The sequence below is a fragment of the Vigna unguiculata genome, chromosome 1 (genome assembly GCF_004118075.2).
Source record: "Vigna unguiculata cultivar IT97K-499-35 chromosome 1, ASM411807v1, whole genome shotgun sequence".
NCBI classification, from domain to species: Eukaryota; Viridiplantae; Streptophyta; class Magnoliopsida; order Fabales; family Fabaceae; genus Vigna; species Vigna unguiculata.
Genome location: NC_040279.1, coordinates 11,751,272 through 11,763,389, shown reverse-complemented (window position 1 = coordinate 11,763,389; position 12,118 = coordinate 11,751,272). Strand labels below are relative to the sequence as shown.

Below are 12,118 nucleotides of genomic sequence, written 5' to 3'. Positions count from 1 at the left end.
GTTGTACATTTTTTATTTCAATTAATTTAATTGTCAATGTTTTTTTCTTCTTTCTACAATGTCAAAACTAAGACAATTTTCTATGAACATTAATATTTCTTATGCCTTCATCAACTACAAGTTCAAATACTTTATTCTTTTATGGACCAACAAAATTTATCAAATGAGAACAAATTATTATGCTCGCCTATGTATCCAATTCAAATTTAACAACTTTGTTTTTCAAAATTCGCAATGTAATCGATTACAATACCATTGTAATCGATTACACTTCACTCGAACAAATGCATTAACCATGTAATCGATTACACTTCGTCTGTAATCGATTACATTACACCCAGAAAACTGCAACACATGCAGTAATCGATTACAGTATGGGGTAATCGATTACTCATCTAAAAACGTGCTCCCCCCCAACGATTTCCTTCCAATGTCGTTCCGCCCCCACACGATTTTCTTTAAATGTCGTCCACCCCCCGCACGATTTCCCCTCTGACCACGCTGACCCACAGAAACGTATGGGGGCTACACGATTTCTTCTTACGAAAACGTGCACCCCCAGAACGTTTTGCCTACTTCCGTAATTTTTAAAAAATTTGTCCATATCCGTAATAAACCCATGCCATTTGCCTACAATAGAAAAAAAACCCATTTTTATGTGTTGTTATTTTCATTAGATTTGATTTTTGGTCAAAAACTTATAGCGCTTTTAATTGTCATTATTTACCCCAAAAAACCATCACTTTATACAATGAAATAAATGGTAGTTACTGCGGCAGTTCACTTGAAACCACCATGATATACTTTGTGTCAGTAAGATCTATGATGGTTTTTGAAACCGCCACACACTTAAATTTTGGTTGTTAAAATCGCCACATTATACAAAAATAATCGACACAATTTACACCATTTTTTGTAGTGATATTAGACTTAATTCTTTTTGTTGCGGGGAATCACCAATATTATATCCCTAGATATATCCTTAATTATGATGATCATATTGTTATACAAGAGTACTATGTTTCTAATAACCACAAAATATCATATAGTGAAATTACTATGTTTTGAATTCTAATTGGATGGATGTGTAGAACTCACAACTGGGACTCCTAATACATTATATTATCTTTAAACATATTAAAGATGGAGTTAGAAATCTCAAAAAATACATAGAAAAATTTAGAAAAAAATTTATAAAATAAAATTCAATTAATATAAATTCTATTTATAATCTATCTTTTTAAAAACTAGAAACCCCAAACTTTTAAGTCCTCATAATATTTGTTTACAACATCTTACAATACTACTACAATTTACTCCATATAATTTGAACTTTTAAATAAATGATTAAATATGTTTTTTTAATTCTTTTTCTATTTCGAGATAACTATTTAAAAAGAACATAAATATCTATTTATAAAAGGATTATTGTTAATTTTTGTTAAGCAATACCAATTTAGTTTTTATAAACTAACAATACAAAATGTTATTATCAATCAATTATAAAACAAGATATATATTATTTTAGAAACAAATTTTCATAAGACACAAAATTATCAGATCATAACTTTTTATTACATGATAGAGGACAATTTATTTATATTATCAATCAATATATTATTTTTTTAAAATAATGTTTGTTTAAGAAATAAAACTAAAATAACCTTTTTACATTTTTTAAATAGTCAATGTAAGGCTCAATTATTTTTTACTCTTATTTGTAAGGGCTGCTCCTAATCAGTTGGGTCTAAAGGCTGGTCCATAGGGTGCCTAAAGCAGCCAAGGTCCCTCATTCTACACTCACTTGCCAAAATTAGTGCTCTCACTCTTCCCTTTTCTCTCCACAAAAGCTTTGCTAAGGTTTGGGTCTTACCCTTCTGCGCGTTAGCTCAACTCCATTCTTCAATCCATCTCGTGAATATGCTTCGTGGTCGGTAGTACTCACTTGCTTGGGTGTCGGGATATTCTGCTAGCTTTTTTCAAGTAAGGGAAGCTAGGGTTTATGTTATTAAAGTTATTTTGTCGATTTTTGGTCTGCTTGTATGACTGTGATGCTTGAATGAGGTTATTGGTCGAATAAAAATGTATGGTGTGCGAGTATGTTTGATTGATGTGGCGTTACTCTTTTTTCTACACTGCACACTTTTCGTAAAATGAAGGTTACTACTTCGTTAACTGTTGCATCTAGCTGAAATTTTAACAGTTGATCCTTAACACATAATTCTTGACTTTGATCGGTCGGATCTTGAATCGGAGCTCTGTAGTGAGCGTAGTTTTTATCGCAAGGTCACTGTAGTTTGGTTGTTGACAACACTACACACTTTTCGTAAAATGAAGGTTCCTACTTCGTAAACCGTTGGATCGAGCTGATATTTTAACAGCGGATCCTTAACACATAGTTCTTAACTTTGACGAGTCCGATCTTGAATCGGAGCTCTGTAGTGAGAGCAATTTTTATCGCAAGATCACTATAGTTTGGTAGTTGACAACATTGACCTTTGTTGCTTGTTTGGTGCATAACTTTCTTTATAGTTATTCAATTAAGTTGGTTCTTGTTTCATTTGGTTCTTGATTCAATCATTTTTAATTTGAATATAAATACAAAATTTTTGGAGCTTTACACAAGCTGCAATTTTATTTCTAAAATCCAAAAATCGTTTGCATAATATGTTGTTAAGTTGGATTGCTATGTTAAAGCATGAGATGAGTGAATATGCATGAGTAAAATGGTTTATGGGTTGTGAATGATGAGTTTGGCATGATCTTGGCGTGTAATGAGTATGGGATGGTTGGTTATAAAAGTGACATGTTATTGGTATAAACAATAATATATTGATTGATGGAACATGATGTTGGTGTGGTCAGGATGTAATTTCATGATAGTTTCGTGGTGGTGCCTCATTGGTCAGGGCGTAATTCCATAGAACTCTAGGTGAGATCTCATGGTGCTGCCTCATTGATCAGGATGTAATTCCACGTTGGTTGCGTGGTGGTACCTCATTGGTTAGGACATAATTCCATGACCCTTGTTAGTGAGAGTTCGTGGTGGTGCCTCATTTATATAATCTAGTAAGGATTCAAGGTAAGGATTGCATCCTAACACTCTAAAGAGTTAGTTAGTCTCACATAGAGCGTACTGACTCTAGTGATGAGAGTAGCAGGAGGCATGTAACACTTTAAGGGCTAACCTTGTGTGTGTGGGATGAAACACTATAACAATTAGCTCGGTAAAGCAGCTCGGTAGAGCAGTAAAGACCACCACAAGTGCAAGCATCCGTTGAATCCGACTAATTATATGTATTCAGATGAGTCGTCTCTTGAGTCTTAGTGTAGTGTTTGTAAGTCATATATAACATGATTGATTGACATATGCATTTTGGATTATGAAAGTGTATGTAACTGTATGATAAACTATTTTCTACTCTAGCTTACCCTTTGCTTGTTTGATTGTTATGTGTGTGGTCTTCTCTTTTTGCGATGATCATCAATTTATTGATATGAGCAGATGCGAGAAATCCTCATGGTCAATAGGAAAATGGTGATTCCACTGCATAACTCTGAGTTGGATTTCGTTTTTGTGTCTTCCTTGAGGGCTGTGGCCCATGTACCGTTTTATCTTGGCCCTGTATTTTGAATATTTTAGACCCTTTACCTTGTTTTGTATCGGCATCGTGGTGTGTCCTTGATTACTTTCCTTCAAAGTACCTTGGATACTTGTAGGAGCGACGTTATACTCCTTGACTCAGCTTCTTATATTATGTTGTGTAATGTTTTCATCTAATTATTTTAGTACTTAAATGTGACGTTACAGTCAACTAAATATAAATCATGATAAATTATACTTTAAAGATAATTATTGTAAAATTTAATATATTTACTTTTCATAATAATTTGTTATTGAAGAACAATATAAAAACATTCTATACTAATTATTATTTATTTTATTTTTTATATTCAAATGAAAAAAAACGTAATACATGCATTTTGATATATAATTAGAGGAATGATTAATGAGACTTATGAATACAAAAATAAGATATTTAAAAGTTCATACGCATTTAAAATATTGGTAACAAATAAATTTATATATATATATATATATTCTTTTATTAAATGTAGTCACTTAATTGAAAGTGCATGCATATTTTTTATTTGTTTAATGTAACAATTATGTTTAACATTTATTTTTTAAACTAAAATCCTTTTTCCAATAATTACCATATATAATTTATATATATATATATATATATATATATATATATATATATATATATATATATATATATATATATTCATACAGGTATATACAAAAAATTGCAACAATAGGAAATGAATATTAAAAATGAATACTCGTGGATAACGGATACAAGTATTTTTTATACTCGCATGTTAACGGGGCAGGTACGAGTATCACAGTATTCGTACCCGTGGATACCTATGTCCACTATACTCTAATTTAAATTAAAAAAAGTTATTAAAATATTAACACATTGATTTTGAATGGGTTATTTTTTATCAATTGGTTTGAAAAAATCTTCATCTATTTGTAAACTGTCATTCAACCCTATCTAAATGTGTTATTTGCACTTTGTTTGAAATTTATAAATATTATGTATTGTATTTTTATTTGAATTTATGGTTAAAATTTGTTGTTAAATATTAAATTTTCCTTTTTGTAAATATTAGCGGGTACCTATTGACAGTGGTGGAACTTGACCAAAAATCCTAAGGGGGCCAAATTATATTTGTTATATATAAATTATTTTTTTAATTAAAAAAATTAATTTCTTTACATCATTTTTTTTATTCAAAATAAGCACTCATGACAATAGAATCTAAACAATATAACAATAATATATATGAAAGAGTAACATAAAGTTTATCATCAACAATAATATATAAAAAAAAACAAAAGTTACCTTTATTCAGAGTGTTCCTTTACACTCTTTCAATGACTTAAAATCTTCAATAATTGAATCAGAGTTGAAACTAGTTGCAATATCCCTTTCAATATAGATTATCATAGTGCTTGCTAAAAATTCAGCCTCCATCTTATTTCTCAACTTGTTCTTGATTATTTTCATTGCAGAAAAAGATCTTTCAGTTGTAGTTGTAGAAACTGGAAGAGTCATGATAAGACAAAGTAATCTATTTATCAAGTAGTAAACTTCAGACTTTTTTGTTGTTGCCAAACATGTGCATAACTCTTGCATTGTTGATAAATTCTTCAATATTTGGATTCTCGTGAAGTTTCTCAATTTTAGATGACGTAGATGCAATTTTTTCAATTTCATCACAAGCCTTCCTCTTGAAAAAAGAATCAATTCTTTTACTCTTTATCATAATTTTTCTAATATAAAGTTTTCACCTCTCACCTATTTACTAAAAGATAAAATTATGAATACTTCATATTAAATCTTAAAAGCAAGACTCGATATTTTAAGAAAACTAATAAATTCTAAATGATTAGCTTCCCTTACCTTAGAGTAATTTCTAATCTTGTTCTTCCCTTACACAATTTCAAAGCTTAAAATAGCTCTATCTACATAAAGAAGAGTTTGATCAACAATTAAAGCATGATTTTATGATCTTTAACACATACATGCCTAGAGCGTAGAAAAGCCACATACAAGAGAGAAACATATTGCTTCAAAAATAAAAAGGAAAAGATGAATGTACTCAAAAGAAGAAATTGTTCAGTCCAAAATGTTTCTTAACTCTTCAATTTTGTGGTAGTGCAATTTGATTTTGAAAATAATAAGGAATTGATGGTAAAAATTGAGATGAAAATAAAACGGGAAAAAGAGATGAAGGCACAGAAGAGAGAAACCAAATAAAAAAGTATAAGAAATTATAATAAAGAAAAAAACGTGATTTTTAAATTTTAAAAAAGATTTTTCAAACTAAATTAATTTAAATAAGATAATAATATATAAATAAAGTAATAATATATAAATAAAGTAGTAATATATAAATATATTTTTAAAAATATATAGAAAATAAAATAAAATAAAATAAATTAATATAAATAAAGTAATAATTTATAAATATTATTTTTTAAATATATAGTAAATAAAATTAAAAAAAATGGTTGGGGGAACCGTGGCTCCCATGTCCCTTCATACTTCTGCCATTGCCCGTTGATATATGTAAATATTAAGAAAATATACGAGTATTCGCATAACGGATGCGCGCATGGATATGGGTACTAGTACTAGACGAATATTTATCCAACAAACAAGATATATAAAAAACACTACCCTTATCTTACCCGTCCCGTTGACATCTCTACGTACAATGTATTAAATAATCGGATCGTCCTTGTTTGATAAATTATAAAAGGAAACCAATTTCAACAAGTATATTTCATTTATTCCCTCGTCATTTGTATCACTTAATATTTAAAACACAATTTGTAATTTAATTAAAATAATAAATAAACAGTTCCTTTTCAAGTCAAATGTCTAGATATAAAACGTTAACATTTTTAATATATTTTCATTAATCCTTAAACGTTAAATTTTGAATATAGTTTCTTTAACTGTTATTTTTAAAACTTAATATAATATTAATTATTTTTATTAATTTTTAATTATTTTATATGTTATGTATTTATTATGATATAGAAAGTATATACAATAAAATAAAATTTTATTTTATTATAATGATACTTTCATCAAAAGCATTTAAACACAACTTAAGAAAAATTGCTGTTTAATCAATAATTTTATTTCTACCATTTTGAATTTACGCGGGTAGTTTGATGCACAGACAAAGGCACATTTAAATAAATAAGTAAACTCAAGAGAAGTGAAATTCTGAAAGCTGTAAAAACACTCTATCAACACGTAGTTTTTATTTTATTTTAACTTTTTAGTTTTCATAAAATATTAAATTATTGAAATAAAAGATGATGACGTGGATCCGTGTAGACCGTCCCTTTTCTCTATTTTATGAGATGCCATTTGCTTCTTCTCCTTCTCTTTCTCTCCACACTTTCTCTCTCCTCCATTGTGTATCTGTTGTGTTCTGTTCTGAGGATTCTCTCTCTTCCATTCATTCATCAGCATCTCTTTAAATAGTTTCTCTATTCAAAACCATATCTTCCAACCAAAAATATTATCAATTCAAGGATATTCAGGCCGTGCTTCTCGCCCTTCTCTCTTCCTCACACAAAAAATCTTCTTTTTTGTGATTTTTTTGGCATAGCCCTGAAATCTAGAGACCAGCCGCAAAAAACAATCCATACCCAGAATTTTCTCTCTGAAAAATCTTGTGGGGTTTATCTGTTTTCTGTAGTTGTTGTACTCTTTGATTCCACCTTCATAGACTGAACTTTTTTATGTATACTAAAATATAAATATATAAAACTGTATTTCTTGGGTGTTTTGGAGGATCTGCTGTGTTTTCTCTGTTCAGTGAATTGTGTTAAAGGGGTTTTGAGAATTTTCGTTGAAGTTGAAAAAACTGAGAGATTCTAGTTTAAGTACTGTTGGCATGGCTGCTCAATTGCAAAAGTGTAAGCCCTCATCTCTTTTACGTTGTTCTTTTGATTTATGGGTTTTATTCATGCTTTGGATTGTTCTTTTTTTTTTTTTTTTTTCTTTTGGGTACCCTTTTGAAAATGAGATGAAGAAAATTGTGAAAAAGGGAGAGATTTTTAAATCTTCTGCTTTTAACAGCTGCAGATGACATGAGGAAGAAGCTTCATGGTGATTCTTCAGGGGCTGAACTCAATAATTCCAATACGGTAATGAATGATAATTTTTATTTTAGCCTCATGCCTCTTTTTCTGTTGTTGCATGTGATGTGTAAAGTATCACTTTAACTTTGGATTTCAGGATCTTTAATATTTTTAATATTATGTTTTCTGTTCTTTGGTTTGAAATGAACTGTTTCATTGGTGGTGTATGAGAGACATAGACAATTCATGTTTTCTTAGTGTTCATGTGGATGTTGTCTGTTCAGGTTCCCTCGAAGGGCGCAAGTTCCCCATCTGATGCAAGATCATGTGTATCATCGATAGGAGATGCTTCTGGTAGTGTTAAGGATGTTGATGTGGATCATGAGTACTTGTCCACAGATCAAGGTGTTCCTTATCCTGCCGGTGGCTATTATGGTTACTACTATCCAGGTTAGTTGCTGCTGATTAAAGACGTTCCCTCCAATGGTTCCCTATTCATTTCAATTGGTTGCAATATTTATGTTTTCACTTCTTACGGTAGAGTGATCACAGGTTATGGTGGTTTCTTTGGAGAGTCAGACAACCAGGGGTACTATGTTGGTGCAGATGCCATGGATCTTCAGTACCCTGTAAGTCTCTTGAGTTGAACTGTGGTTGGTCATGCTGTTGATGTTATTGTTGAGTCTTTCTTTGTGGCTACGCATGTATAAATACTTCAATTTAACAGCATTTTCACTCTAATGTTTTGAGAGATAATAAAGCTATGTAGACACTAACTGGTTTGCTGAAACAATGGGATTTCACTATGCACTATGTTTGCATTCTCTTTCCTTAAAGTCAAGCTAACATATAGTTGGTCTTTTTAATATTCATTGATGTATGATACATGTCTCAATACATATTTTTGTTCTTTCTGTTGCTTCATTTAGGTCATGCAAGCAGATAATGGATCTTATGTCTATCTCGTGCCAGGATTTCAGACTGGCTACCCTTCATACTTTCCTATAGGTACAGCTGGTGTTGAAGGACAGTATAATGTCTACCACCCTGGATCCATCTTTCAACACCCAATTGGATCACCTGGTTATTTACCAACCTCTCTATCCTATGGAGAATTACCACCATCAACATACTCATGGGATTCTTCCCTGATCACACAAGATGGGTTTCAAGGACATGTTTATAATGATCTGGCTGGTAAACCAAATGGTAGATCTAATTTGTCTTCCCAGAGTCATTCTGGTGGTGTTGTATCAAAGTCTTCACCCTCATCTAACTCGGCAGAATTGAAGGGCTCAACACCATTATTGGAGGTCACATCAACTCATGTTAAGAGAAACCAGCCAAAACAAACAAACAAAGTAACATTACATTTCTTCTTCCTTTAGCTTTACCCTGACCCTCTTGGAATAGATTATTCTAATGAACTTGTAATGTTTTTTCAGGCACCTGTTTCGGTCCTCCATTCACCTGTTGCCAAGTTTCCCACATACAATCAAGGGAAGAGTGGATTCCTGTACCCAAACAACTTGCTTAGTGTGAAAACAAATACAAAGGGCTGGGTTAGTACTGATAAGTTGAAAAACAGAAACAAGGTCAATGATTCACTTAATGAGCAGAATCAAGGTCCTAGAACAGCCAATGCAAAAGGTGGATTAGTGTCTGGAGGTAACTCTGTGAGAAACTTGGCCCTAGGTGGGAGTGGAAATGTTAGTAGCAAAATCAGGACAGATCAATACAACCTTCATGATTTTCCAACCAAATACGACCATGCACTTTTCTTTGTCATCAAATCATACAGTGAAGATGATATCCACAAGAGCATCAAATACAACGTGTGGGCAAGTACTCCTAATGGGAACAAGAGGCTGGATGGTGCATTTCAGGATGCACAGAAGAGAATGGAAGAGAAAGGATGCAAGTGCCCTGTGTTCCTTTTCTTTTCGGTACGCTGTTTGGTTCTGTCTCAAAAACTTAAATTCCCTGCATCCATGTTTATCTGCTTGTGTATTTTAAGATTGATAACTGTCTCTCAATATCTTACTGCTAGTTGTTTATGTTGTTCAGGTCAATGCCAGCGGTCAATTTTGTGGAGTAGCTGAGATGACTGGTCGAGTTGATTTCAACAAAAGTATGGATTTCTGGCAACAAGATAAATGGAATGGATACTTTCCTGTGAAATGGCACATTATAAAGGATGTTCCAAATCCTCAACTACGGCACATAATACTTGAGAATAATGATCACAAGCCCGTCACAAATAGTAGAGACACACAAGAGGTCTGCATTTTGCATTTTTCATTGTTAACCAACACAATCCACTGAGAAAGACTTGGTTATTTCTTCTGCGTGCTTACTCATCTTGTCGTCTATGTTTTTCTTCTTTCAGGTGAGTTTTCCCCAAGGTGTTGAAATGCTCAACATTTTCAAGAACTATGTGGCAAGAACTTCCATATTGGATGACTTTGAGTTTTACGAAAGCCGCCAGAAGGTCTTGCAGGAGAAGAAAACAAGGCAATCTATTCCCCATACCAGTATACAGGTTTGCTTTACACTGCTTGCTACCTTATTCCAAAATTTTACAAGTTTTTACTTTTCCTTATTGATATGATGGACAATGGCAACTACTGATGAACGCATGTGATTGTGGGTCCTCATTGGCATAATTGTGCTTGGAGTAGCAACACTTTTTGCTATATCTGATCATGCCTAGTTGATAAAAAAAATTCTAAAGCCTCAAAGAATAATTTGGTCTTGAGAAATTTCATAAACTAAGAGCTCTTTATAGACACTTTGGAGCATTGGTATTTATTCTCAGTTCTTTATTTAACTTTTCTGTGTAATCATATTCCTTTCAAGATGCTTTCCTCTCCCCCCTAATTGCTCCATTATAACAATTTTATGAATAAACAATATTTGCACTTACAGTGTCAAATATCACAAACTGGCATGTATGATTAGAGTGTTACACTTTTGTAATAACTATCTTAGGAATCGTTCTAATGATGATTTCTGACAACATAAAAACTTTTACAATTGCTGTATACAGATAAGTTTGTTCATTTTTATAAAACTATCGTAAAATACAATTAAGATATACAGATTCGTTAAATTTAAAATCTTTATACTGGGTATGTCTGTTAAAGTTTTATTTTATTGGGCTTATAAATTTGTTGACTTCTATCGTAATATTTTAGCAGTGATTTGTGATTGATTGAAAGTCTAGAAACATCCATTTCAGTACATTTTTATTGAAGTATTTGTTATATTTGGCAGCATGTAGATGAATTAACCACAACACTAGGGTCAATAGAGCTATCATCATCATCATCATCTGTGAAGAACATGGAGGATCCTAAGGTGGTTGAGAAAATGAATGACTGAAGAACACGTAGGCTGATACTGTTTCCGGGGACCTGCCATGTCAGCATGGTGCATTGTGGCACTGCCACGTGGGCCATAGAGTAAGAAAAGCTAATGAATTCAAATTTGAAGTACTAAAAAAAAAAGTTCTTGCTGATGATGATTTAGAAAAGGAAAAAAAAGAAAAAAAGAAAAGAAATGAAAAGAAAATAAATTTTGTCGGGGAAAATGGTGACTGCATTCCTAATTGTACAAAACTACAAAGGAAGAAAGTCTTGGAAGATGATGGACCCGGTGATATAGCTGTTACATAGTGCTTTGAAAAGCACTTCTCATTTACTCTTTTTATCTTTGTTTGCACATAATAAGCTCAGTTTGGTTCTTCTTTGTTCTTGGTATTTTCAAATTTTATTCCATGTAGTTGTAGTTACCGATTTTAACAACATAACAAAAGCCACGATTGGGACAGCTCACCAATAATAATGCGTTCAAAATAATGATGCTAATTATTGAACTTAGGAACTTTTTCACCATGCATTATTTCATTCTTTTAATTTTCAATATATTATTGCATATCATGGTCGTAGAATGCGCCCATTATTTTTTGATGAAATTCCCTCTTCATCTGTCTTTGCACGATCAAGAATCAAAAATAAAAAAGATGTAAATCATGTTCGAATTCATACCTAACTTTAAAGTTTCACAGGTAATAGAAGTGAATAAGATAAATAGTATTGAAATAGAAAGATTTATGAATTTATCATTTTATGATTTTGGGTTAGAGACAAGTGTTTTAATAGTTCGTATATGTTTATTTATTAATATCAAAAATAATTTTTGTTTTAATTTAATTATAATACATTAATACAATGTACAATGTTGATTGTGTTGTAATCATTTGTTGATTATAGAAACTGGATGTTATTTATGATTTTATAGTTGTTACTTTTCAGTTATATTTATAATATCTTTTAAATTGATTAATAATATAAATCAAGCTATTTGACCTAACTCTAACAAATGGGACATGGAAGGGACGCTTTAAAATTTGAACTTGAAAATGACAAGCCT

General features: G+C 31.5%; 1 protein-coding gene across 3 annotated transcripts; it reads left to right on the top strand.

Moving 5' to 3' along the window:
* The first annotated feature begins 6,976 nt into the window (after positions 1–6,976).
* On the top strand, positions 6,977–11,445 carry LOC114180877 (YTH domain-containing protein ECT2-like). Of its 3 annotated transcripts, none has more exons than XM_028067179.1 (9): positions 6,977–7,519; positions 7,689–7,750; positions 7,969–8,134; positions 8,237–8,313; positions 8,614–9,045; positions 9,130–9,630; positions 9,752–9,964; positions 10,074–10,226; positions 10,961–11,445. In XM_028067179.1, exons 1-9 carry the CDS (start codon positions 7,498–7,500, stop codon positions 11,066–11,068), a joined length of 1,734 nt encoding a protein of 577 aa, XP_027922980.1. In that variant the 5' UTR covers positions 6,977–7,497; the 3' UTR covers positions 11,069–11,445. The 3 variants fall into 3 exon arrangements, with proteins under 3 accessions (XP_027922980.1, XP_027922973.1, XP_027922985.1); XM_028067172.1 differs by having other exon boundaries at positions 7,683–7,750; XM_028067184.1 differs by lacking the exon at positions 6,977–7,519 and having other exon boundaries at positions 7,677–7,750; positions 8,226–8,313.
* The last annotated feature ends 673 nt before the right edge of the window (positions 11,446–12,118 follow it).